General features: G+C 57.5%; 6 protein-coding genes across 17 annotated transcripts; 4 read left to right on the top strand and 2 right to left on the bottom strand.

The window, feature by feature from the left end:
- Nucleotides 1-109: 109 nt before the first annotated feature.
- On the bottom strand, nucleotides 110-1,641 carry polr2d (RNA polymerase II subunit D). The gene is made up of 5 exons (XM_085916704.1): nucleotides 1,481-1,641; nucleotides 1,031-1,324; nucleotides 584-764; nucleotides 408-503; nucleotides 110-327 (listed from the first exon to the last, which is right to left on the bottom strand). The coding sequence occupies exons 1-5, from the start codon at nucleotides 1,545-1,547 to the stop codon at nucleotides 249-251; spliced, it is 717 nt and encodes a 238-aa protein (XP_085772830.1). The 5' UTR covers nucleotides 1,548-1,641; the 3' UTR covers nucleotides 110-248.
- On the top strand, nucleotides 1,502-7,458 carry atg16l1 (ATG16 autophagy related 16-like 1 (S. cerevisiae)). Its single transcript, XM_085916690.1, has 20 exons — nucleotides 1,502-1,829; nucleotides 2,249-2,360; nucleotides 2,752-2,845; nucleotides 2,949-3,060; nucleotides 3,326-3,399; nucleotides 3,466-3,535; nucleotides 3,796-3,977; nucleotides 4,056-4,121; nucleotides 4,192-4,278; nucleotides 4,367-4,426; nucleotides 4,509-4,611; nucleotides 4,721-4,826; nucleotides 5,251-5,321; nucleotides 5,433-5,504; nucleotides 6,017-6,137; nucleotides 6,213-6,318; nucleotides 6,393-6,542; nucleotides 6,619-6,666; nucleotides 6,738-6,839; nucleotides 6,916-7,458. Exons 2-20 carry the CDS (start codon nucleotides 2,255-2,257, stop codon nucleotides 7,007-7,009), a joined length of 1,824 nt encoding a protein of 607 aa, XP_085772816.1. The 5' UTR covers nucleotides 1,502-1,829; nucleotides 2,249-2,254; the 3' UTR covers nucleotides 7,010-7,458.
- On the bottom strand, nucleotides 7,238-9,706 carry LOC147053899 (uncharacterized). 3 transcript variants are annotated; one of them, XM_085916706.1, is made up of 5 exons: nucleotides 8,855-9,706; nucleotides 8,617-8,727; nucleotides 8,162-8,457; nucleotides 8,018-8,089; nucleotides 7,238-7,897 (listed from the first exon to the last, which is right to left on the bottom strand). In XM_085916706.1, exons 3-5 carry the CDS (start codon nucleotides 8,443-8,445, stop codon nucleotides 7,609-7,611), a joined length of 645 nt encoding a protein of 214 aa, XP_085772832.1. In that variant the 5' UTR covers nucleotides 8,446-8,457; nucleotides 8,617-8,727; nucleotides 8,855-9,706; the 3' UTR covers nucleotides 7,238-7,608. The 3 variants fall into 3 exon arrangements, with proteins under 3 accessions (XP_085772832.1, XP_085772831.1, XP_085772833.1); XM_085916705.1 differs by having other exon boundaries at nucleotides 8,617-8,779; nucleotides 8,851-9,705; XM_085916707.1 differs by lacking the exon at nucleotides 8,617-8,727.
- Nucleotides 8,114-13,345, top strand: atg16l2 (ATG16 autophagy related 16-like 2 (S. cerevisiae)). Of its 6 annotated transcripts, XM_085916688.1 has the most exons (17): nucleotides 8,833-9,633; nucleotides 9,906-10,015; nucleotides 10,124-10,197; nucleotides 10,327-10,578; nucleotides 10,650-10,715; nucleotides 10,853-10,930; nucleotides 11,002-11,061; nucleotides 11,246-11,354; nucleotides 11,533-11,638; nucleotides 11,734-11,804; nucleotides 11,872-11,943; nucleotides 12,029-12,143; nucleotides 12,211-12,316; nucleotides 12,571-12,723; nucleotides 12,798-12,845; nucleotides 12,915-13,016; nucleotides 13,094-13,345. In XM_085916688.1, exons 1-17 carry the CDS (start codon nucleotides 9,525-9,527, stop codon nucleotides 13,185-13,187), a joined length of 1,725 nt encoding a protein of 574 aa, XP_085772814.1. In that variant the 5' UTR covers nucleotides 8,833-9,524; the 3' UTR covers nucleotides 13,188-13,345. The 6 variants fall into 6 exon arrangements, with proteins under 6 accessions (XP_085772810.1, XP_085772809.1, XP_085772812.1 ...); XM_085916687.1 differs by having other exon boundaries at nucleotides 8,832-9,633; nucleotides 9,906-10,197; XM_085916684.1 differs by adding an exon at nucleotides 8,114-8,747 and having other exon boundaries at nucleotides 8,866-9,633; nucleotides 9,906-10,197; nucleotides 11,246-11,804.
- Nucleotides 13,346-13,658: 313 nt separating this feature from the next.
- On the top strand, nucleotides 13,659-18,665 carry LOC147053897 (beta-arrestin-1-like). 5 transcript variants are annotated; one of them, XM_085916702.1, is made up of 17 exons: nucleotides 13,659-13,901; nucleotides 14,062-14,192; nucleotides 14,992-15,022; nucleotides 15,087-15,147; nucleotides 15,242-15,286; nucleotides 15,358-15,554; nucleotides 15,690-15,749; nucleotides 15,886-15,953; nucleotides 16,059-16,194; nucleotides 16,254-16,338; nucleotides 16,432-16,504; nucleotides 16,661-16,798; nucleotides 16,917-17,000; nucleotides 17,100-17,123; nucleotides 17,312-17,385; nucleotides 17,467-17,515; nucleotides 18,090-18,665. In XM_085916702.1, the coding sequence occupies exons 2-17, from the start codon at nucleotides 14,173-14,175 to the stop codon at nucleotides 18,187-18,189; spliced, it is 1,245 nt and encodes a 414-aa protein (XP_085772828.1). In that variant the 5' UTR covers nucleotides 13,659-13,901; nucleotides 14,062-14,172; the 3' UTR covers nucleotides 18,190-18,665. The 5 variants fall into 5 exon arrangements, with proteins under 5 accessions (XP_085772828.1, XP_085772827.1, XP_085772826.1 ...); XM_085916701.1 differs by having other exon boundaries at nucleotides 16,032-16,194; XM_085916700.1 differs by lacking the exons at nucleotides 13,659-13,901; nucleotides 14,062-14,192 and adding an exon at nucleotides 14,527-14,641.
- Nucleotides 18,516-23,205, top strand: LOC147053896 (neuronal tyrosine-phosphorylated phosphoinositide-3-kinase adapter 2-like). Its single transcript, XM_085916697.1, has 7 exons — nucleotides 18,516-18,609; nucleotides 18,689-19,025; nucleotides 19,419-19,623; nucleotides 19,944-20,206; nucleotides 20,347-21,048; nucleotides 21,135-21,205; nucleotides 21,331-23,205. Exons 3-7 carry the CDS (start codon nucleotides 19,424-19,426, stop codon nucleotides 21,505-21,507), a joined length of 1,413 nt encoding a protein of 470 aa, XP_085772823.1. The 5' UTR covers nucleotides 18,516-18,609; nucleotides 18,689-19,025; nucleotides 19,419-19,423; the 3' UTR covers nucleotides 21,508-23,205.
- The last annotated feature ends 84 nt before the right edge of the window (nucleotides 23,206-23,289 follow it).

Below are 23,289 nucleotides of genomic sequence, written 5' to 3'. Positions count from 1 at the left end.
CATCAGACTCCCTCGCTATCGGGTCGTTAAGGTCCACCGTAGAAAAGTCGGGTCGTTTGGGACGAGGGAACGAGCGAGACATTTGATTTTTCTCTCTTCCGCCAGATTGCAAATGTTGTGTTCTGCTCCTCAATTTGAAGACACTCTTTTATTCTTAGCAAAAAGTTTTCAAAGAAGGAAAATGAGTCAAAACGTTGGTCGCGCGGCCGTCCACCTGGCTGTCTGTCTGTCTGTCTGTCTGTCCGGCCTCAGTACTGGAAGCTTCTCTTCGTCTGGATGTCATCCAGAATCTGCTGCAGCTCCTCGTCTTCAAAACGTCCTTCCAAGCTATATTGGATACACCCAACCCAAATCAAAGAATCACCAAATCAATTGGATTGGATTGGAGCGGGAGGTCCGCTGCTCACCTGGGGATCAGGGCCTTGGCTTCTTCGGCCGCTTCGGGACACAAGTTGGCCAAACTGGCCAACTCAAACTTGTGAAGCTTTTTCTGGAGGAGAAGGCTGCAGGCCCAGAGCAAAGCAAAACATTCACAACCTAATTTTACAGACGTCAGGTCAAAAGAGGCCGGACCGGACCGGACCTGCGCACGGCCGTGATAGTCTCTCGATTCTTGAAGCGGCTGAAGCGCACGGTGTAGTTGAGGGTCTTCATGAAGACCTCGGAGAGCTCCTCCTCGTCCTCGGCGCTCTCGTTCTGCTGCTTGCGGTGCTCCAGCAACATGCGCACCTCCGAGTTCAGCAGAGTCTCGGAATTCTCAAACTCTGAAACGCAGAGACAGCGATGGACTCCAACTCGTGTGCCTTTGCCACACACAGTCAGTCTCTCAAGACCCCATTTCAAATACAACAATGGAAAAAGATACGAGCTGACGACTCGGAGCGAGTCACTTCAACAGTGTCTCATTGGAGCCTTGTTGTTTGGCATAAGCCTCACGAAAAGAGATTTCCCCCGCAAACAAGAGGAGCAAAGAGGACGTTTCCACGGCACGCACGCACGCACACAAAAGGAGATGCCGAGTTGTACGTACCTTTAGGAAAGAGCAGCTGCGAGGCGTCTTCTTCTACATCGCCGACATGCGGCGTTGAACCCGCGGCCGCCATCCGACGAGGAGCGGCGCTGATCGGCCGCCGGGAGAGCAATGAGCGAGGCCAACGTGGATGTGCAACAAGAAGTAGCCTTTCGTAGTAGCTGGAGGGACGCGTCCGCCGGTAGCTGGCTGAAGAAAACAAGCGGAAGAGCCGCTCTGAAATCGAGCTTGGCTTCCGCCTCATCTCTAATGCAGTAGCGCCATCAGGCGGCCGGCTGCCCACCACACTATAACCTGCATGAATGAGAATAAAATAATGACAGGGACGTAAATACAAATGAAGAAACTTTGAAAACAGGGGAACCCAATTTCAAAGTTTTAACATCTTTATTTTTTATTATTTGTTAAACTCTTTCCACAGATTTCATAAACGCCCCAAAAACGACTCACGCGACGTCGCGGAAAAGGCGCCCCTCCCACCAGCGCCAAAATGGATCAGAAGACACATTGAAACCATTCAAATGGGAACCTAATTTCAAAGTTTGAACAGTTTGGGAAGTTTTTTTTCTTTTTCTTTTTTTCTTTTTGAATCACTGAATGTCTTTCCACGGCTTTCGTAAACGCCCCCAAATCGACGTCATTTTGACGCGACGGCGCGGAAGAAGCGCACCTCCCACCAGAGCCAAAATGGATCCGAGGCGCAGTAAGCAAATTGAGGGAAGTCGTGTTGACTCGCAAACAAAAGGGAACATTTTGACGGGCTAAAGAACCCAGTTAAACAACTTCTTTAACGACGCAGGTAAGTTTCAATGTCGTCTGACGACGTCGAAGGTTATTTGTGCTCCCGGAGGATGTTTGCGGCTACTTAGCATGCTAACTCGTTGAGTCACGTCTCTTTGCGTTCCCTTTTTGTCGAAAGAGACACCAGACACACGCGCCTCCTTGTCATGTTCGTTCTGAACCGTTTCCATTTTTCTTAAGAATTTGCTTGACCTGAACGTGACGTCAACAAAGTTCTGCTGCTCCCACAACACGTGACAGTCAGACATTGTGCCAAACATCTCAAGTCGGAACGTCATCTTCTGCCGTCGGTAGTGATGGGCAGAAAGTATGAAGCGACGTACATTGACAATCGAAGACGCATTTCAGCCGTGTTTTCAAATTGCAATGTTTCCGACTCTCTCCATGAAGAACGCTCCATCGTGTTTGTGCGTTCAGGCGGCCATGGCGCAGCGACGCGGCGCCTGCACGTGGAAGCGACACATCTGCGAGCAGCTCAAGCTTCGCGACCGTCTGCAGCGGCACGGCTTCGAGGAGCTCGTCCATCAATGTGAGTGTCGTCGCCGAGCCGCAGTGTGACTGACGCCTTGGATGGCTGCTCAACTCAGACCGCTTAAATACGTGCATTCCCCCCTTTTTTTTTTTTTTTTTTTTTGCTTTGAACAATTGGTGATTGTTTGAGCAAGTATGGTGGATTCAGGTGGAAAAAAAAGGCAAAAGGCAAAGCACCACGATGGGCAAACGTGCTTCAGCATCCATGTTCGGGCTCCTTTTAAACTTTCAAAGATGACTTGACTCGCTCTTCACGGCAGATGGCTTCAAATCTATGAAAGGGCAAATGTGACGTTGCGTTTGCTCACTGTGTGCGTGCGAGCGTGTAAAAGTAGCAGCGGACAAATGCCCGTCAAATCAAGTCATAAAGTCCTCGGCGCCCGTTTCAGACAATCGTCTGCTGGAGAAGTCGGACCTGCGCGCCGTCCTGTCGGAGCGCTACCAGGCGGACAAGTACGAGGTCGCACGAGGACACGATGCCACGTGAGCGCCGCCGTCGGCGACCAAAGGTGTCCCCCCCCACCCCCTCCCTTGTCGCCGTGCCCGTTTGTTTGGCTGAGCGGGTGTCTGGCTCGCTCGTTTGCAGGGGGGCGACGGACGGGGGGCGCGGCGACGCGCTAGTGCTACAGCAGGAGATGGCCGACATGAGGATCCGCCATCAGGAGGAGCTGACCGAGCTGCACAAGAAACGAGGAGAGGTGGGTGGGGTTGTGTGCGTGGACGTCGAGCTGCTTTTAGTCCTAGTCTTTGGAATAGCCTGCTGGTGCCCTCCGTTTTATTTGGATTTTGCAAAGCCCACTCAAAATTGAGTTTGAGTGGCGTGTCAAAGTGCAATCCTAAGTGGTTTCAGGCTGCCTTCAGCTGCCAGTGCAGCGCCGTAGCGGCCCAGCTCAGCGCGCTGCCGTCAAAGGCAATGCTAGCTGCGGCTTTTCCATTCCTTAAGCTGTTTTTTGCGTCCCGCAGCTGGCGCAGACCGTCATCGAGCTCAACAACCTGATCCAGCAGAAGGACAAGGAGATTCAAAGCAATGAGACCAAGTCGGTAGCCATGCGCCCCCCTAGGAACCGACCTGACCGCCCCTGACCGCCGCTGCCTTCTTTCAGGATGCTGGAGTACCAGCAGCAGACGGCCGCCCTGGAAGGAGACTGTCGAGATCTCAATAGCTGCCTGCAGGTAGGGGGCGTGATATGCCATCTTTTTCTCTGCGACCATTTCGCTTGTTTTTGGGTCTCATTCGAGAAGAAGGCCTCGGCGCTAGCTAGCCTTCGCTCAGGTGCGCATCCCAGCGGACGTGGAGGCCGGCATCGGCCACTGTGCGTGCGTGCGTGCGTGCGTGCGTCATCTGTCCTCTTTGTCGTCGGGTCGAGACGCCGTCCGTCCGTCTGTCGGATTTGAAGCGACCAGACTTGTAGGCTCGCCGTTGTGTCGCGCAGGACCTGGAGCGAGCCAACCAGACTCTGAAGGACGAGTACGACGCCCTGCAGATTACCTTCAGCGCCCTGGAGGAGAAACTGAGGAAGACCACAGAGGACAACCAGGAGCTGGTCTCGCGTTGGATGGCCGAGAAGGCTCAGGAAGCCAACCGGCTCAACGCGGAGAACGAGAAGGACAGCAGGTAGGGAGGGGGACGTGCTCGCTCACACAACACCAGAGGCACCGGCGCCACTCCTTTCTTTGTGCCCCCTCTCCTCAGACGCCGACAGGCCAAACTGCAGAAGGAGCTGGCGGACGCCGCCAAAGAACCGCTCCCCGTTGACCCGTGGGTGAACCGGTGACTGGTCACGCGGGTGGCGAAGGCGCCGCCCGCGCTCACTTGTTTTTCTCCTCAGGGACGACGACATTGAAGTTCTGGCCGAGGATTCCGGCAAGGCGGGCGGCGAGCAGCCGCACGGCCGAGCGCTCGGCAGAACTCCCAGGTCAGCTTACGTCGTCGTTGACAAAAAGCCAAGTGCGCCTTGTTGCCAAAGGTGCCGTGTGAATTGAAGTTGAGGTTTTGTCTTTCAGCAAGAAAATCTCCCAGATGCCCCCTGGCGGTCTGCTGGATTCCATCTCCAACATCTTCGGGTGGGTGGATGCTTCACCGCGCTCGGTGTATTTGCGTGACCTTCCCGTGACTCCGACGCACGCCGGTCGTTGTCGTCGGCAGGCGGCGAGGCGCAAACTCCTTGAGTACGTCTCCGGAAAACAGCGAAGTGCCGCCGGGGGCCAGCGTGGACGTTCGAGTCCCGTCCACAGCGCTGCATGTTTTTGTGAGTACCTTTCCTCTCTCTCTCTCTCTCTCTCTCTATCTGGCTGGCTGTATGTGAGTGTGGGTGCCTGCATTTCATGCCGTGCATGCCTGTGCTGTGTTTTGTCCAGGAAGCGCACGACGGCGAGGTGAACGCCGTGCGCTTTGGCCCCGGCTCGCGCGTCTTGGCAACGGGAGGCATGGACCGCAGGGTGAAGTTGTGGGAGGTGGTGTCAGGTGGGTGGCACGGGCAGGCAGGGGCACGCGCACGCTGGGCCGCCGCTCCACGGTCGATGATGAACAGTAAAAGGTCTGATTCCCCGCAACGCCCTCCCGGCCGGCCGGCCGCTTCGGAGACACGACGTGTCGGCGTCCCGACGCCTGGCTCACACTGACGGGAAGTGGCAACATTCGGAGCCCGGGTGCAGATCTTTCCGGGCTCCTCGCGGTCACATCCGACAAGTAGAAATTGAAAAGAACCGAGCCCGGCGTCGGTCCCGGGAGGGGCGGGGCCAATGATCTCCAGTTTTCAACCTGAGACCTTTGGCGCATCTGTAGCTGCCTACTTTGTGGGAATAATTGAAGCCCCTTTGTTAGTTTTAGAGTTGATACATTTGACTTGAAAGCAGCAGTTGTCTGACGTGCGCACGTGTGCCCGCAGGTCGCTGTGAGCCCAAAGGAGCGTTGACCGGCAGCAACGCTGGAATCACCAGCATCGAATTTGACAGCACAGTAAGTGTGGTGTGCGCAAAGCGGGAAAGCGACTTTGCCGCGCCATAACGCCGTCAACTCATCCATTTGAACATTGAGCCTCTTCAATGTTGTGACTCATTGTGTGTGCAGGGAACCTGCCTGTTGGCTGCCTCCAATGACTTTGCCAGTCGCATCTGGACTTTGGATGACTACAGACTGAGGGTCAGTGGCAGAAAAACACACAGCCGAGGTCTTATGGCCGTGCCGCGTCGGTAGTCGATGGCTTCAGCGGTCGCTTAGTTCGCCCCAGTCCGAGTTGAGTCGTACGTCGGCCAGGTCTGTGATGAGAAGTAAAAGGTCCGAAGCGGGGCGGCTCCCAACAGCGCCCGCTATCTATCGCGTTCCGACAGCCAGGCGCCGCCGGTACGGGATCTGCTGACAATGACGGATGCCGGGTCACGCGCCGCCCGCCGGGAGCGTTCGCGGGCCGCTCGACCGACAACATCCTACATGGGGAGGGGAGGGCCGGGCCACGGGGGCGGGTCCCGCTCGTGATCTCCAATCTTCTGCTGAGACCCACTTGGATGGCACAGGCCATCTTTTTCCTTGGCCACTAATATTTGGATCTTCAATCCTTCCACCTTGGCGCCGTGTGAACGGGGGGCAGGCGGAGGGAGGCTCATTGAGGCCTCCGCCCGCCCGCCCGTCCATCCGTCCGTCCTTGCTCTCCGCAGCACACGCTGACCGGACACAGCGGGAAGGTTCTGTCGGCTCGCTTCCTGCTGGACAACGCTCGCATCGTGTCGGGAAGCTACGACCGAACCCTGAAGTTGTGGGACCTCCGCAGCAAAGTCTGTACGTGACGGTCCGGCGTAGGTCGGAGACTCCGCCCCCGTCCCGACCCATCGCTCACTGGTGTCCGTCCGGCAGGCATGAAGACGGTGTTCGCCGGCTCCAGCTGCAATGATATCGTGTGCACCGAGCAGTGTGTGATGAGCGGACACTTTGACAAGAAGGTCCGCTTCTGGGACATCAGGTCGGTGAGGCGCAAGCAACCCCGCGGGCGCGGCGGCGGCAGGCAGGGTCACTAGAAAGCCGCTTTGCTTCCAGGGCAGAGAGCAGCGTGCGGGAGCTGGAGCTTCTGGGCCGGGTGACATCTTTGGACCTGAACCAGGACCGCAGCGAGCTGCTCACCTGCTCCAGAGACGACCTGCTGAAGATCGTGGATCTGCGCGCCAACGCCGTCAGGCAGACTCTCAGGTCCGACCTGACGGGCCCGGCGCGACGTCGCCGTAGCGTTTGCAAGGCTCACGCTCATCTTGTCTTTCCTCTTCAGCGCTGAGGGCTTCAAGTGCGGTTCCGACTGGACCCGAGTGACTTTCAGGTGGGTTTGACAATTAAGAAGGAATCTTTTGTTGTCCTTGGCTTTGGCACGCCGTCCTTCCTTCCTTTCAGCCCCGACGGAAACTATGCGGCCGGCGGCTCGGCGGACGGCGCGCTGTACATCTGGAACGTTCTGACCGGGAAGTTGGACAGAACGCTGGAGCGCAGTCACAAGTAAGGAATATGGCGTGACACGTGTGTGCCTGCCCTTGAATGTGCTTTTGAAGCTTCCCCGTTGTCGCTCCGGCAGCTCGGCCATCAACGCCGTGTCGTGGTCGCCGTCGGGCGTGTACGTGAGCAGCGTGGAGAAGGGCAGCAAGGCCATCCTGTGGTCCGACATGTGACGGAAGGAAGGAAGGAAGGAAGGACCGGACTCTGTCCCGCCTTCGCCTTTTCTTTTTAATATCCGACGTCTGCGCTGGGCCCGATCGCCCGCCGGCCGAGTCCAGATCCGGTGGGCTCGGTCGGCCCTGACCCGCCCGCACTTGCGCCGTTACGGGCGGGACCGGCGCTGTCCGCTTGTCAATATCAGGTTGACTTTGTGCACATAGCAAGTGATTAAAGACGTCCGAGCCACCCTGGAGCGAGGAGGACAAAGGTCCAAGTGCAGGCCGAGCAAGTGCGGGGTCGGCGGCTCGGAGCGCCTTCGAACTGCGTCGAGCAGCTTCGTGCCTTCACGGAAGTCCCGCGCAAGCGTATTATCCGATTTTATTTTCAATTGTATTGACATGTATTGATTGGTAGTGGCATTTGAAATGCAAAATGGCTTGCTGAAGATGCATCGTTGATCAAACTTGCCGTTGTCTTTATTTGCTGAAAAGTCTTCTTTTTGCTTTGCTCGAGCAAAACTTTTGCCCTTAGCATTAATGCGGTGAAAAGACCAGACGAAACCATACAATGGAAACCTGCGAGTTTGGACACGGGTCCGGTCGTTCCCTGTAAGCTAAAAGCGGCCGGTCCCTAAAGGGGGGGGGGGGGGGGGGGGTTGCTTCGTAGCCGATTCCGACGCGTCGCCGCCCCAGCTGAACCCGGTCTCTGGTAGGGTCAGGTCCGGGAGCGGGCCACGAAGGAAGGCCAGGTTGCAGGTGTCCGGATAAAGCAGGAAGCCCGAGAAAGTACTGGCCCCCTCGGCTCCGGCGTACATGCCGTTGCTCAGCTCGTCCTTGACCTGGAGCCAGACCCGGTCGCCCCCGTGGTCTTGACCGCGGGAAGAAAGTTCCGAAAGAGTCCCACTTTGAGAACGCGAGAACGACATTCACTGAAACGGGCACAAGGAGTGACCTTTGACATGATCTGGTACCGGAGTCTAACCGGTGGCCCAAATGAAACCTCTGTGAGTGAGCAGGTACTACCTTTGATTCCTGGCCGTCCCACGAAACCCGGCGGCCCTCTGAATCCCGTCATGCCGCGGCGTTCCGGGCGACCTGAGGGAGGGAACAAGGTTATCAGTCACCTTGAATGACGGATGGACGGAGGTTCGCCGCCGAGGGTCTCACCGGGCGGACCCCGGTCTCCGCGCTCTCCCTTGGCTACGGAGGACCCCCGCAGTTGACGCAGTGACAAAACCAGGGCGCTTCCTGCGGAGCGGCGCCCGCCCGCGCCATCGTCCGGCACGATCCTTCACGTCACCCGCCGTGGGTAACGTAGCGTTGTCGGAGTAGAAAAGGCCCGTCGGGAGCCAAGAGAGGTCAAAGGGCGCTTCCGGCTCGTCCTCAGCGACGGGCATCACTGTGGCGACGGGGAGCACCAGCAGCAGGAAGTAACCACGAGTGGTCGTCATATAATCTGGAGACTTTTGGCAAATGACAAATCTGAGTTAGGAGCCGCCGGTTTCTCTTTGACCCCTGGTTATCCTCCCAGATCTGGCTTTCTGACGTCTCTTTTGTTCTTTTCCTTCCCCTGCATGCGTGCACGTGAGAGCGCGGATTGTGCCGATGTGGAGTGGACTCACTTAGCGCTCAGCGTTTGGGATCGGCCGGCCTGGCTTCTGCTGCCCAGCTGAAAGCAGCCGGCCGTGCGCTTTTAAGGAGGCGGAACCGACCCCACCCGGGTCAGCGGCCTCCTTCGCCACAATACGCGCAGGTGTCACATGACACACACACACACACACACGTCTTTGCATCAGACCAAAACAAACAAAATCTCGTTGCTTTCTTTTGCTTGCTGCCATCGAATCCCCGCTGACCTACTTTTGTGCCAGCAAATGCGGATGATGGATGGACGGACGGACGGACGGCAGGCCGTCGGATCGATGAGCGACCGCACGGATGAAGTCAATCAAGTCGCTGAAATGTGCCACCTGCATGCACACAGGGTGGCGTGCTCTTTTCACGTCTCGCTTCACAGCCCCACATTTCAATGTGTGCCGCCGGCGGGTTTCAAGTTGCCTTCTCTCGCGTGGGAAGTGGGAACGTCCTATATCCCACACATCCAAAGAGGTCAGCTGCATGGCGTCCTCGTGCATCGCTATCCGACTCCTTCTCCACATCGTCATCTTTGTCGCCCCGAGGAGGTGCATGGCCATCCGTCCGTTTAGCGCTCAAGTGTCCTCGTTTGGATGCCGGCCAGACGAGCCGACTCAAAGCCGAGCCGAGCCGAGGCGAAGCCCCTCCGTGGCAGACGACCCCCCCTTCCTAAATTAAAACGTTTCCCCCTATGAAAGATTCCGATTTTGGAGTTTCACTTTAAAAGCGGAAGTCAGCGCCCATTGGCCGACAGTGTCATACAGGAAAAACAAAACAAAGCAAAGCAACTTGGGCAGGCCGGAGAAAGTTGCACCAAGACAGTTGGACGACCTCCGCGACTGGCTCGCGGCGTGGACTGCATCCAGGCCGCCCGAGAGCGCGGGTGAGCTGAGCCATGAAGGACTCCCCGGCGGACGGCGAGCTGTGGAAGGGCCACGTCGTCCAGCAGCTGCGCCGCCGAGACAGGGAGCAGCACCACACGTTCCGAGACCTGGTCTGCGCCTGTAAGATCTGCTACGTTCCCTTTGCTTTGCTTTGCTTTGCTTTGCTTTGCTTTGCTTGCCTCGTTCCAATGTGATTTTCACAAAGCGTCTCATTGCAAAATCCATTTGAATTGGATTCAAGCGCTCGTTGGCAATATTGGCCCGTCCGCTCGCTGCCGCGCGTAAATGGCGTTCGCTCGCTGCAAGCGATTGCCATCAAATATGCCGGCTGGCCGTCGGAACTGGTCGCGCCAGTCGGGTCGCTTTCCGCGCTGACTGCGGCCTTCTTCCAGACTCTCGGCTGCTGGACAGAGGGGGCGCGAGCGACTGGATGCCGGCGGCGAGCTGCAGCGCCGTGGTCTGGTCCTCGCGTGTGCAGCAGCTTCACAAGGCCGCTGGAGAGGTCAACGCACGACGAACGACGCCAGCCAGCCAGCCAGCCAGCCAGCACAGTCGCTTCTTTCCGTTGTGGTGGTTTATTGAACAGTCCCCCTTTTTGATTGTCTTGCAGTTGGCATGTCAAGTGGTGGAGAAGCAGCAGCAGATGACAATCAAAGACAGCCTTTTGGATGGTCAGCGGGACAGGTTCATAAAAAATAAAAATAAAAAAAAGAAGCACATTCCATCCACGGACGGATCGGTAGTTGCGCTGTTTGCAAAAGCAATATCTCCCCCCCCCCACCCACCCAACAGCGACTTGTCTTTTGCTGGCAGGCTGCTGCAAGGCGAGCGCGGCCTGGCGGGCGCGCGCCAGCTCCGCCAGCAGCTGTGCCTTCGGGCGCAGCGGCTGCAAGTGGAGAACGGGCTGCTGAAGAGCAAGTACGACGCCCTGATGGAGCGCCAGCGACGGGCCGAGCGCCGTCTCAGGGAGGAGAAGCTGCGGGGAAGCGGTCTGCTGGAGGACGTGATGGCGCTCAAGCGGCAGGCGGCCGCGCGCCTCAACCGGCGAAACGACAGACGCTCCAGGTTCGGCGGCTCGGCTTCCGTTCTTTGCGGCCGTGAAGTCCAAGCCACCGTCTGCTGCTTTTGTGACTCAGAGTTCAAGACGCCGGCCTGCAGAAAGATCTGCAGACGGCTGCCGGCTCTATGGTCAACACGGACGGGTGAGGGCCACGTCAGGCGGCGCCTAGATGGGGCAAAGAAAAGTGGAGCTCAAATGATGCCGGCCGGCCGGCGGGGCGCGGCGCGGCGCGGCGCCTCTGCCCCCTCTCCCAAGTGCAAGTGTTTGTGTGTTTTGCAGCCGGACGTGTTTAGCGGCTGCCGGTGGCGGCGGCGGCGGCAAAAAGTTGACAGAAAAAGGTCAAGAAGGTCTCTTGAAGTGAGCTCCCCTACTTGGAAAACAGCTTTTCACACTGCGTCAGAGAGATCACAAGGCGTTTTCTTTCTCAGATCTGCTCCGGCATCCCGAAACTCTCTGAGGATCCCGGCGTCCATCAGAGAACTCTTTGAGTGAGCCCCAACTCTCTTTTGAAAGTCGGATAAGGTCGCCAACCTGGCATTATGGACCTGGAATGAGGCTCAGCCCAAAACGGAGGGAGCCTTAGACCAAACCAAATTGGAATCAGGCTGACTCCCGTGGCCGGCCGGGGCCACTCGGGCTCCAGCTGCGGTTCACCCTGAGCGCTCTTTACAGGAGGAGGCGGGGACAATCTGAGCGCGCGCCAGAAGAACAAGAGGAGCCGGCGCGCCCCGTCGGAGTTCCCGCGTCGGCAAGACTTCCCGGCCGGGCCCTGCACGTCCTGGTAAGGTCTCGTAAGCGCGGCTTTTTGCCTTCTCCCCCAAAGCCGCCCGACATCTCGCCAGAGGAGGCCTTCCTTCCTTCCTTCCCTCCCGGTCGGCCAGTCGCAAATGGACGTCGGCGAAGAGGATGGCAGACGTTTGTTAGCCGCACAAAAGGAAAGCTGCTCTTTGATTTGACAGGAAGCTCACGAGCAGGGCGTCAACACGGCAGCCTTCTGCTCCAGCTCTGCCCTGCTGGCCAGCGCGGGAACCGACAGAGTGGTCAAAGTGTGGGAGGTCCGAGCAGGTTGGTCTTCCTTCCTTCCTTCCTTCCTTCCTTCCTTCCAAAGCACAAGCTCCGGCGCTGCGACGCCGACCGGTTTCTCTTGCCGACGCCTTCAGGTACCCTCAGACACCAGACCACCTTGGACGGGAGCACGGAGGGTCTGACCTGCGTCCAGTTTGACCCCACGGTGAGTCGCGCCTTTGACCTCCGGTTGCTTGCCTGTGACCTTTGAGAATCCCGCCCGCCGTCGGCAGGGTCACCGAATTCTGGCGGGCTCCTACGACAAATCGGCTTTGCTGTGGTGTTTGGATCACCCGGTTGCCAAGGTAACGCTCGGGCCAGAGCCTGACTTGAACGACTGCGTGTTTGCGTCTGCGCGTCTGACTCGGCGTGTGTGACGGACCGCGTCAGCTGACCCTGACGGGCCACAGCAGGAAGGTGACGGCGGCTCGCTTCAGCGGTCATCGAGTGGTGACGGGAAGCGCCGACGGGACCGTCAGGATATGGGACCTCCAACGCGCCGCTTGTACGTGCTGACCCTCAGAGGCGCGGCCACATGGGCTCGCTGGGCTCACTAACGCCCGGTCCTTCAGGTGTCCACTTGGCCCGAGTGGCGTCCTTCTGCAGCGATGTGGTCTGCTCTGAAAACGTGGCCATCAGCGGACATTTCGACCACAAGATCCGACTGTGGGACACCAGGTGAAAAAAAACAAAGGCTGCTTTGGAGGAGGCCTGTTCTACCCGAGTGCGTGCCTGCGTGCGTGCCTGCGTGCGTGCCTGCGTGCGTGCCTGCGTGCGTGCCTGCGTGCGTGCCTGCGTGCGTGCCTGCGTGCGTGCCTGCGTGCGTGCCTGCGTGCGTGCGTGGCCAGCTTTCTTACAGTCTAACGTCCCAAATGCGGCGTCTCGCAATCGAGTACGTGATTGAGGGGGTCGGACGTGTTGTTTGGCTTCAGGCTGTCCAGCTGCGTCGGCTGCCTGTCGGCGCAGGGCAAAGTGACATCTTTGGACCTCAGCGCCGACGGTCGGCACCTGCTCAGCTGTTGCCGGGACGACGGGCTGCAGCTGCTGGACGTCCGCAGCTGGAGCCACGGCGGCGCCTCCTTCAGGTGAATGGCGTTCCCTCTCCGCCCGGCCCGTATTGGCCGGCTGAGCTGGCTAACGTGTCGCGCTTTGGGCTCAGAGCGGAAGGCTTCAAATGTGCCAGCGACAGCACCAAAGTGGCCATCAGGTGAGCTTTCCCTCAACTGGCTGCCACGCTTCTCCTTAACGCCCGCCCGTCCGCCCACCGTCTCGTCAGCCCAGACGCCCGCTTCGTGGCGGCGGGATCGGCAGACGGCGCCGTCTACATCTGGAACGTCTCCGCTGGAAACCTGGAGACGCGCCTGGCTGACAAGCACAGGTAGCGTTGTTCTTTGGAATTGTCCGAGCGTGTGGCGTCCCGGCTCTCCTTAACCTGCTCCTGCGTTGATTCTCCAGCGCGTCCATCAGCGCTGTCTGCTGGTCGCCGTCTGGCGAGTACACGGCAAGTGTGGACAAAAAGGGACGGGCCGTTCTTTGGAGCGACATCTGAAGGCATTTTTGAAGTTGTTGCTTCCCTCCCGATGTTAGTCTTTTTTCTTTCTTTTTTTTTTAAGTGTAACTCTATTTGTGGTGGTTTGTTGACACGTTTTGTGACTTTTAAAAGGACTTTTAGCATCTATTGTGCAATGTGAGCAATAATAAAAGAACAAGAAAAAGTGTGTCACTTTTTTCCCAACCCTTTCCTTCAATTGTTGGCTTCAAGACGACAAATGAAGTCCAGGCCAGGCCAGGCTTGACTTGGGGATTTTTGCAGTCGCGAGAATGCTTGCGTTTTATCTTTTTGTTGAGGGGATGGGAGGGGAGCCGCTGTCCTGCCCCGCCCCGCCCGGCCCGACCCGACCCGACCCGCCCGCGTGTGCCTCCTTCACGCACCTGATTCGAGTGACCGACACGGCTCGCTGACGAGCTGATCGTCGAAACCGGCAGCAAGTAACGCAATCGAGCAGGCGAGACCGGATGTCGTGCGTCGCGAGCTTGGGATCACGCCCTGTCGGTCGCCGCGCCTGGCTGGCTGCTGGCTGGCTGTGCGTGGCTGTGCGTGGCGGGGCTCACCCGAACCCTCCCTCCGCCGGTTCCCAAAAGGCCCACGCGTTGTCGCGTGCTAGCTTGACGTTGTCACACGCTGATCAACCGGCGTCGAAATGATCCAAAACTTCATGCGGCCAGCAGGTGGCGACATTGTTAACGCGCTGCCTTTGAAAAGGTGAAATGGAGAATTTTTTTCTTGGATTTCTGGATCCTTTTCGTGCTCTTATTTTAGTCAACACTTTGCCCTCTAAAAGCTCCCTGCGATGAGTGGCTGGCTGGGTGGGGGGGGGCTCTCGTCTGATCATGTGACCACAGAGAACACTTCCTCCCTTCAGTTTCCACGGTGACGGGATCCCTCCTCCTCCTCGTCCTCCTCCTCGTCCTCCTCCTCCTCTTCCTCTCATCATCTTCGGTGTGTCCACTTGCTCGTCATCGTTGGCATCAGGATGGCAGATAAAGGAACCAGGTAGCTGTGTGTGTGTTTGTGTGTTTGTGTGTGTGTGTGTGTGTGTATGTGTGCGTGCGTGCGTGCGTGCGGGTGCGTGTATTTGTGTGTGCGCGCGCGCGCGCGTGTGGTCGGTCATGTGATCTCTGATTGGTTGGAAATCCTCCACGCGTGTTTTTTCTTGCGTACTCAATCGTGCAGACAAGGAGGCGACACATTTCAAACTTGACGTCAAACGGTGTGTGACGTCATCGTGTCAAAGGTGTGTGTGGGTGTGTGTCAGTGTCGGCGTGTGTGCAGTATGCATATGCAGAGCGCAGAAGCTGGTTACCACGACAACGCGGCAGGAACCACATGTGACTTGAAAACCACGAGAAAGTCAGTCGAGTAAAGTTTTAAAGTCACCTGAAGCGGATGGAATTTCGGAAGTCACATGGACGTGGGCTTGATGGCGAAAGCGTAAGCAGGAAGTGGGTAAAGATTGGAGGAAAAAAAAAGAGAAACAAATCAGCGGCGGCGCCGCCACCACCAAGCACGTGACTTTCCTTCGAGGCGTGAAAAATAGCCTGAAAAGATTCCTCTAAATATTTGGAAGCGTGCGTCGTCTTTGAGAAGCGTGCATGTCGGAATGTTGTTGCAATGGTGCGCTGCCCCCCAGTGGCCAAGGCACGCACAACGGAAGGAGCAGCATGCTCTTTGAATGGAAGCACAAAGCGTGGCTCAAAGTCTTTGCTCAAGCGTTCTAGAGGAAAGATCAGATGGCCGGGCCCTCTTTCAGAACCGAGCGAGCCTAATCCCGGACCTATGCTCTCGTTTTCAGAGTTTTTAAAAAAGCAAGTCCCAACGGGAAGGTGAGTCTTCCGCCTTTGCTTTTTGTGGCCCGCTTGACCGACCGCCGTGCACGGCTCTCTTCAGCTCACCGTCTATCTGGGCAAGAGGGACTTTGTGGACCACGTGGAGCGCGTGGAGCCCGTGGGTGAGAGAAGCTCCGGGGCGTTTGGGTTAGGGTAGGTTTGCGGGCGTTTGCGGGCGACGCCGTGCTCAAGCGCTCCTTTGCCTTTTCCCATCAGATGGCGTCATCCTGATCGACCCCGAGTACTTGAAGGAGAGAAAAGGTTTGGAGGAGAGCCGGCCGGAGGTTCCCACCGTCCGTCCCTTTTGCCCAGCCCCCTTTGTTGTCTTGCAGTGTTTGTCACGCTCACCTGCGCTTTCCGATACGGGCGCGAAGATTTGGACGTGCTGGGCTTGACCTTTCGCAAAGATTTGTTTGTGGCCAACGAGCAGGTGTTTCCCGCTCTTGGCGACCAGAAGACCCCCTTGACTCGTTTGCAGGAGCGCCTGATGAAGAAACTGGGAGAGCACGCCTACCCGTTCACATTGCAGGTACGGCCCGAGCCGAGCCGAGCCGAGCCGAGCCTAGCGGGCCTCCTTCCTGGCGTCCAAACGCTTCTTCTTGAGGGCCGAGTCTGGCGCTCCTTTGTTGGGGTTTGAAGAAGCAGACCCATTTTTGTCTTGCAGATCCCGCTCAACCTGCCGTGTTCTGTGACGCTGCAGCCGGGCCCGGAGGACACCGGGAAGGTAGCCGCGTTCGGCCACCGACCGACCGACCGACCGCTGGGCACGCCCCGTTGCCGTTTTGGTCCCGCTTTGCCTGCTGACGGTACTTGGGAAAAAAAATCAAACGAACCAGCGGGTGTATGTGTGTGTTGTTCAGGCCTGCGGCGTGGACTTTGAAGTCAAAGTGTTTTGTGCGGACAACGCTGAGGAAAAGATCCACAAAAGGTAAAAAGGCTTCCGTTCCGGCGCATGCATTATGAATGCCAGTGCATTAGCGGCGCAAAGCGCGATCAATAACATTAGTAGCGGCGGCGGCGGCGGCAACGGCAGGAACTCTGTTCGGCTGGTGATCCGGAAGATTCAGTTTGCGCCGGAGAAAGCCGGGCCTCAGCCCAGCGCCGAGATCACCCGCCACTTCCTGATGTCGGACAAACCTCTGCACCTGGAGGCGTCCCTGGACAAGCAGGTGAGACCAGAAAATGAAGACAGACAGGAGCTTGCGCCACCGTGCCCTTTTGCTTTCAGATTTACTACCACGGCGAGCCCATCAGCGTCAACGTTCACGTCACCAACAACACCAACAAGACGGTCAAGAAGATGAAGGTGTCAGGTACGGGGCCGGCCGGCCGGCTCTGGGATCCTTTGCTCGCCGGCTCTCCCGTCCTTTGCTCGTCTCCGCTGACCCTCGCCCCGTCTTTCGCAGTGCGACAATACGCCGACATCTGCCTCTTCAACACGGCGCAGTACAAATGTCCCGTGGCCTGGCAAGAGTCCGAGTGAGTCCCGGCCCGGCCCCTTTTAGAAACGGGGTTGTTAGCTTCCTCGTCTGAGGGCAAACGAGGCGGCGGCGGCGGCAGCGTTAGCTTCCTCGTGTCGACGGAAGGCGGAGGTGCGGTCGGGATGTGGCAGAATATCCTCATTTGTCTTCCTAGTGACGTGGTGGCTTCCAGTTCCACCTTGTGCAAGGTTTTCACCCTGACGCCGTTTCTGTCCAACAATCGAGAGAAGCGAGGCTTGGCGCTGGACGGGAAGTTGAAGCACGAAGACACCAACTTGGCTTCCAGCACGCAGTGAGTCGGCGTGCCTCGCAGTGTTTGGCTACATTGGAGCGGAACCCAAGAAAAACAACATACGGGACCATATTGAGAAAAATCTCCCGTTATTGACGACGAGGAACGTTGTGTTCAGATTGCGGGAGGGCGCCGACAAGGAGATGTTGGGCATCGTGGTGTCGTACAAGGTCAAAGTCAAGCTGCTGGTTTCTCGAGGCGGGTCAGTTTTTTGTCCTTGTCCATGTTAGGCCCCCTAGTGGCCAAAGTCAACCGGGACCAAAGCCACGTGATCATGAGCCTGTTTTGTTGTGGTCTGCAGGCTCCTGGGAGACCTGGCCCCCAGGTAAGTTTGCATCTTTCTGTCACAGCGGTTCAAATATCTCTTGAGTTTGCTGTGTTCCAAGGGGATGAAGCCCCCTTCTTTTTTTTTGGGGGGGGGGGGGGGGGGTTGTTGTCAAGTTGAAAATGGTTCTCAAAACAAGCAGATGGCGGACGTCTCGGCTGATTTGTGATCAGCTGTTTGTTCGCCAGTGACGTGTCGCTGGAACTTCCCTTCACGCTGATGCACCCCAAGCCTTGGGAGGAGTCGCTTGACGGCGAAGAGAGTAAGAGTTGCCTCCTCGCAATGGACATGTGTGGCCGGCTGGCCGGCTGGCTGCGTGTGTCTCATTTGTTTGGGCTTGCAGCTGCTGACGAAGCCCAGAGCGACACCAACCTGATCCAGTTTGATGCCAAGTAAGCATTGCGAGCGCTCACGAGTCCCACGTGTGGAGCGGATGTCCGTCCATCAAGTGGATGGATGGCTTAATGTGTCTGCTGTTGAGAGAGATCTGACATGACACCATGCACCGACATTGTGTGATGATCGAATTTCTATCCATCCCTTCTTCTTTGGCAGCCAGCGCAGGCTCTAGTTTATCTTGAAACAAAATCTACAATCTTTCTTCTCTTTTAGTAAGTCACAGTATCCCATCGCTAGTGACCAATGGGCTAATCATAACTAACTGTAGTACGTGCAAAAGCAAAAAGTCCATCTTTTTTGGGGTGCTTTCACGGTCTGTGGTAGACATCAGCGTCCGCGCGCTAGCCAAAGTCACGTGACCAAACTCAGCAAACAGGTGAGTAACTGTGGTGTCAATTTTAGTGGACAGCGTGTCGCAAAAAATGCCAGCACCCCCCCCCCCCCACTTTATTTATTTATTTATTGATTGATTGATTGATTGATTGATTGATTGACTTATTTTCTAGGCCGGAGCGCTGGCGGTGCCGTTTCACGTGTGTCTTTTTCTTTGGCTCTTGTGCTCCGTAGCGCTGACGACGACATCATCTTTGAAGACTTCGCCCGTCAGCGGCTTATCGGCGCGAAAGACGACGAGGACGAAGAGGCGGCGGAGGTCAACGACAGATAGAGCCGGCCGGGGAAAGCGAGCGAGAGCGGGGGCGCCGCCCAAGCCTGCAGCTCCCGCCCGAGTCTGCAGGTCCCGCAGGTCCCGCAGGTCCCGGAAACGCTCTGCTCGTTCGTCTCCAACACGCGCGTTTGCCTCGTTGGCCAACCCAGGCCAAGGTTCGGCGTCATTCCACGGCCGATCGGATTTTACTTTGAACATCCCCGTGAACGCGTGTTCGCTTTGGCACGTTTTCATGATCGACGCTCGATTGCTTTCCCTGTCGCGTCTCGGAATAGTTGAAGGTGCGCGGCTTCATTCCGAAGACCTCTTAGGTCGGTCGGGGGGGTGTTGAAACCAGTTCGCGCCTTGCCTTGCACCCGAACAGGGGACACGACTCGATCAATAGCGTCAAATGATCGCCAGTTCGATCCACCTCGTCAAGTAACCGCTCTTTGTACCTACATGCGGATGGATCCAAATAAAGCACGTTAATGATACGCATTTGCAATTGTTTCTTCAGTCAACGCGTGAAAAGAAATGTCTTTTGAATTTCAACCACCATCGCCCCCCGCCCGGAATGAGGAGGAGTCAAGCGGCGAGTGCGGGGCGACGCTGTCGGGTTGCCATGGTTACAGGCTCGCTCACAACGCTGGCGAGAGACGAGACGTGACGAGGTGAGGCGAGTCAGGCGGCTGCTGGAACGTGAGCTCGCGCCGCTGGCTGGCGAGCGCCCAGCCAAGCTGACTGAGGACGTTCCGGGGACGGATGCACACAGCAGACGCACGGAGACGTCCAAGGACGCGCGCAATAGCAGCAGAAGCAGAAGCAGCAGCCATGAAGCGAGTGTGAGTCTTGCGGTAAGCCACGCGATCGGGATTGCTGCTCTTTTTTTCTTTTCTTTTGTCATCTTTGCGGCAGGAGGCAGGAAATTGGTGGTGGTGGGGGGGGGGGCGAGTGAATTTGTCCCGCGTGACCGTGACGAGGGTCGGGCTGAAATATAGACGCGACGGTGACGCAAGCCAAAGTGCGTTCTGATTTCTTCTCGCGCCCTCGATGGCGTGACGTCACGGCGCTCCCCCGAGAGATGCTGCTGTTGCTAGGTTACTGCTGCCGTTTTGGGGAGCGACGTGATGATGCTGCGATGATGCCGTGACGGTGCCTCGACGGTGCCCCGACAATGCCCCGGCGAAGCGTAGCGCCACCCCCACGCTTCCACGTTCCGCAACCAAAAACTTTGGTCTCTCCTCCAGGAAGGATGGCGTCTCGTGAGGAGGCTTCCACCTCGCGCAGGTTCTTCCAGTACGTGGAGGACAGATGCCTCCAGGCTTACGACGAGCTGGTCATCCAGAACGCGGCTGACATTTCCCGAGAGAGTGACCGCGTTCGACACGATGCCAATTGGACCTACTTGCAGGAGAAGAAACTAAAGAAACGGCAAGGAGAAGCCATAAAGAGGTGAGCCAGAGGATAAGCGGCGAGAATGATGGATGGATGGATGGATGGATGTTGTTGTCATTCTTGTTTGTTCCCATTTGTGCGTCCCCTACGTGTTGCTCATGGCGCCGTTTGCTGACCGCTGTCTGGAGCGTAAAAGGACAATTTGCTTGGAGAAGGACGGGACGGGACGGGGCAGCCGGCCGGCTGGCTTGGCCGGCTGGCTTGGCCGGCCGGCCGGCTGGCTGGCGTCAATTGTCCTTTGCTCCATGGCTCGGTGGGCTGGCTTGCTTCCTGCACCTGCCTTGCCTTTCACCCGGCACGCTTCTACCCCTTTGTAGGCTGGACGACGAGGCCAGCGGTCCCAGCGACGCCGCCTGCTGCGGGAAGCATTTGCGAATGGGTCTGGCCACCGCGCCGTCATCGGCGCGGGACGGCCCGGCCGCTTCCGGCCTCGGCCCGGCGGCCTTCGGCGTCCGCTCTCACTCCCTCGACTCGGTGGGCGGCGACCCTGATGAGCGCAAACAGCCGCCGCCCAAACCCAGGAGGGACCCCAACACCAAACTGAGCAGCAGCTCCGAGGCCCTCGCGACCCAAGACGAAGGTGCTCGCTCTCTGGCTCAATCTGGCTCAATCTGGCGCTATCTGGCGCTATCTGGCTGGATCTGGCTCTCCGGCTCGCTCACGGCTGCACTCTCAGCCTGACACGCTTGTCGTTTGTCTTTGTTCTTTGACGGCTCGCAGCTCACATCCCGCACGGGTACGGCGGCGAGGACTGGAAGAAGACGCCCCCGCCCAAACCCAAACGCAACCCAAACACGCAACTCAGCTCGTCCTTCGAGGAAACAGCCCACGCGCGTAACCACGGCAAGGAAAGCCGGCCCGGCCCGGACGAGTCCGAGTCGGTTTACATTGAGATGAGCGGAAACGTCCGGGCTCAAAGCGGAGAGGAGCAGAACGAGGCGGTGTACGAGGAAATGACGTACCCGGAGTCGTGCCGCATCCCGCAACCGTTTCCCAATCTCCTGACGCACCGGCCGCCGCTGCTGCTCTTGCCGCCGTTTCATCCTCAGCGCTCGCCCAATTCCGACGAGTCTCCGCTGACCCCCGTGGACGTCACGCAGCTGACCGCCAAAAAGGCGGGGCCGAGCAGAGACGAAGAGGAGTGGCCGCCCACGCCCAGCGTCACGTCTTCGGGGCGCTCGTCGGCGCCGCCGCTGGCTTCCGGCCGCCGCGCGTCCTCCGGCTCCGCCCACGACGGCAAGGCGTACCCGCGCAGCCAATCGGCGTGCCCCTCCCCCGTGAGCCGCTCTCGGACGCCCGTCGGCCCGAAGAGGCCGCCTCCCTACGCCGCCTTGATGGCCGCCCGGCCCCCGGAGGCCGGCTCGGCCACGTCGCCGGATGACCTCAACAAGGCGGAGCGTAGGAGCGGTCGCGCCGCCGAAGGTACGTACGTCGGCGACGTATCGCTTTCCGATGGTGTCCCGTCTGGAAGTGGCCGTCCCAACTTGCTGTTTGTTGTTTGAGGACAGATGGCAAGGCTCGGCGTCCAGTCAAGGCTTCGGCGCCGGGGACGCCGCGGGACCATCCCGCCCTCAGCCAGGTATTTGTCGTACAGTCAGACGTACGAGAAGAAAGAAAAGCTAGCGCTTTGGCGCCGCCGTGAACTACGCGCTGGTCACGGTCCCCAAACGCCAGAGAAGATGGGTGACGGCCTTTGCTCTGCAGATGGGGTGGCCGTGCGGGGACGCCACCATGATGGACACCATCGAGAAGAAACGAGGTTTGTGCCGCGAGATCAAAAGTCGGCGGCGGGTCGACCTCGGGGACGGCTCGCCCGTCCAGCGGCGGAGGAAACAACCGCCGCCCTACTCGGCGGCCATCTTGTGGGACACCGCCATCTGAGTCTGGGTGTCTTCTTGTTGTCTGCCGTCCGTTGGCGCCAAACGTGACCTGGACGAAGCGAGCGCCGGCGGCCGCAGCGTCGCCAAAGCACTTGAAAGGGAGCTCAAGCCAAACACGTGGACAGCTACAAGACGTACTTTGATGTTTTTCCTCTTATCATTGACTTGACTTTTGTAAGGTCACTTAGTTCCACCAGGTTGTTTTTCCAAAAACGCCCGGGCTCGGTTTTACACTAGCAGGCTGACTTTGATTTTAAAAACAGGTCAAAGTCAAGGCCGCCATCTAACCATGACTGAGGCTTTCTTCGATCGATTCTGTACGCAAAGACGCTCAGGCGTGTTGACGGCTTGGCTTTAGTTCCCCCTTTCAAACGGAGACGATGGAAAAGCACGGGCGCCGTCGTAAAGGACCTCAGGCAGGCAGGCAGGCAGGCAGGCAGACACGCAGGCAGGCAGGCAGGCAGGCAGGCAGGCAGGCAGGCAGGCAAGCAGGCAGGCAGGCAGGCAGGCAGGCAGGCAGGCAGGCAGGCAGGCAGGCAGGCAGGCAGGCAGGCAGGCAGGCAGGCAGGCAGGCATTTGCAAAGCAAGATCCTCAAAAAAGGCACGACGGGCTGCCCCTCAGAACTCGGGCTGTCCCCTCGGAACTGGGATGTTCCCCTTTTCTCACCTCTTTGCTAACGTGGGCCAGCCAGGAAAGGCAGCTTGGACCACATTTCCGTTGGAGAGCGAGTCAGTCCGTCAGTCGGCCTTGGCAAATGGGAAGGGATGTGCTGTGGAGAGCCTGAAATGACCAGTGTTCAATGTTTGTCCTTCACTTTTTGTCTAGTTGTTGTGATGCAGCGCGCAACTTTGGAGAGGTAAGCGACAAGCCAAAAAGAGAAAGAAAGCCTGGGCGCCGCCGCGGTGCTTTTGACACACATTTGGGATCACTTGAATGCACAACAATGTGTTCTTTGATATTTCATCGGGGTCGTTGGTGAGTAAAGCGTTGAACCGTGACCGCTGTGAGTGTCTTTTTGCTTTGGATTCCACGTTGTCTGCTGAGAGACACGTGGCTTGAGCTAGCCAGAGCATACATGCATTTCAGGTCTATCGGCGGGCTCCGAGCGTTGGCTCCATCAAACGTGGCGGACACCTGTGTGTTCCGCTTGGCTTTGCCAAGTGTGCGGCGGAAGAGATCTGTCCCCGATTTGATTTGATCTGAAAAACCTCGGTTGCTTTTGGGCGTCTCAATTGGCGAGCAACTTCTTTGGAGCCTCTCGAGACTCCGCGAATGCCGCCCTCTGCTGGTTGGGGTTGGCAATGCATCATCGTACACTTTTTTTATTTTGATTTTTTTTCCCCTTCACGCCTTGTTGACCTTCCCTAATTGGTTGGCGTGTTGAGTAAAGTGTGAAGGTTGATCTATATACATCTTTTTTCTTTTGTTATTTACTGTACTTTATATGCTATGAAATATCGGAGTGCTCTCGAGCTTTGATGTTGTATTCAGTTCTGGTGCTTTGAAAGTGGCAGATTAAAAATAATATTCAGACATTCAGAAAAACTTAAATGAAGAGTGTTTTGAGTTGCGGGTGTGTTTATTTTTACGGGAGCACTCTTATCTCAAATGGATATTGTTTTGCATGTTATTATTGTACCCAATAAATCGCATATTACAAAATTCGAACTGGAATATAGCAAATTTGAGAGAATCAATAAACGCACAAAACATTTGCCAAGTGGTGATTGAAAATTGTCGCTGGGTCGGATATGGACCGCGGGCCGTACTTTGCGCCTGGCT

This window comes from Syngnathus leptorhynchus, chromosome 7 (assembly GCF_054491065.1).
Source record: "Syngnathus leptorhynchus isolate UIUO chromosome 7, UIUO_Slep, whole genome shotgun sequence".
Taxonomy (NCBI): Eukaryota; Metazoa; Chordata; class Actinopteri; order Syngnathiformes; family Syngnathidae; genus Syngnathus; species Syngnathus leptorhynchus.
The sequence above is the reverse complement of the archived record's forward strand: the minus strand, read 5'-3'. Positions and strand labels throughout refer to the sequence as shown.

Coding starts and splice junctions, on each gene's coding strand:
- polr2d (XM_085916704.1), bottom strand. CDS start 1,547: ATGGTTTCAATGTGTCTTCTGATCCATTTTGGCGCTGGTGGGAGGGGC. Junction 765..1,030: donor GCAGCTGCTCTTTCCTAAAG/GTACGTACAACT, acceptor TCTGCGTTTCAG/AGTTTGAGAATTCCGAGACT. Junction 328..407: donor GCCAAGGCCCTGATCCCCAG/GTGAGCAGCGGA, acceptor TATCCAATATAG/CTTGGAAGGACGTTTTGAAG.
- atg16l1 (XM_085916690.1), top strand. CDS start 2,255: ATGGCGCAGCGACGCGGCGCCTGCACGTGGAAGCGACACATCTGCGAG. Junction 3,061..3,325: donor TGCACAAGAAACGAGGAGAG/GTGGGTGGGGTT, acceptor TGCGTCCCGCAG/CTGGCGCAGACCGTCATCGA. Junction 6,840..6,915: donor ACGCTGGAGCGCAGTCACAA/GTAAGGAATATG, acceptor TCGCTCCGGCAG/CTCGGCCATCAACGCCGTGT.
- LOC147053899 (XM_085916706.1), bottom strand. CDS start 8,445: ATGACGACCACTCGTGGTTACTTCCTGCTGCTGGTGCTCCCCGTCGCC. Junction 8,090..8,161: donor CGGAGACCGGGGTCCGCCCG/GTGAGACCCTCG, acceptor TCCCTCCCTCAG/GTCGCCCGGAACGCCGCGGC. Junction 7,898..8,017: donor GGGACGGCCAGGAATCAAAG/GTAGTACCTGCT, acceptor GCGTTCTCAAAG/TGGGACTCTTTCGGAACTTT.
- atg16l2 (XM_085916684.1), top strand. CDS start 9,525: ATGAAGGACTCCCCGGCGGACGGCGAGCTGTGGAAGGGCCACGTCGTC. Junction 10,579..10,649: donor CGAAACGACAGACGCTCCAG/GTTCGGCGGCTC, acceptor TTTGTGACTCAG/AGTTCAAGACGCCGGCCTGC. Junction 13,017..13,093: donor CGCCTGGCTGACAAGCACAG/GTAGCGTTGTTC, acceptor TTGATTCTCCAG/CGCGTCCATCAGCGCTGTCT.
- LOC147053897 (XM_085916698.1), top strand. CDS start 14,586: ATGGAATTTCGGAAGTCACATGGACGTGGGCTTGATGGCGAAAGCGTA. Junction 16,339..16,431: donor CAAGAAGATGAAGGTGTCAG/GTACGGGGCCGG, acceptor CGTCTTTCGCAG/TGCGACAATACGCCGACATC. Junction 17,516..18,089: donor CTGATCCAGTTTGATGCCAA/GTAAGCATTGCG, acceptor TGTGCTCCGTAG/CGCTGACGACGACATCATCT.
- LOC147053896 (XM_085916697.1), top strand. CDS start 19,424: ATGGCGTCTCGTGAGGAGGCTTCCACCTCGCGCAGGTTCTTCCAGTAC. Junction 19,624..19,943: donor CAAGGAGAAGCCATAAAGAG/GTGAGCCAGAGG, acceptor ACCCCTTTGTAG/GCTGGACGACGAGGCCAGCG. Junction 21,206..21,330: donor ACCATCCCGCCCTCAGCCAG/GTATTTGTCGTA, acceptor TTTGCTCTGCAG/ATGGGGTGGCCGTGCGGGGA.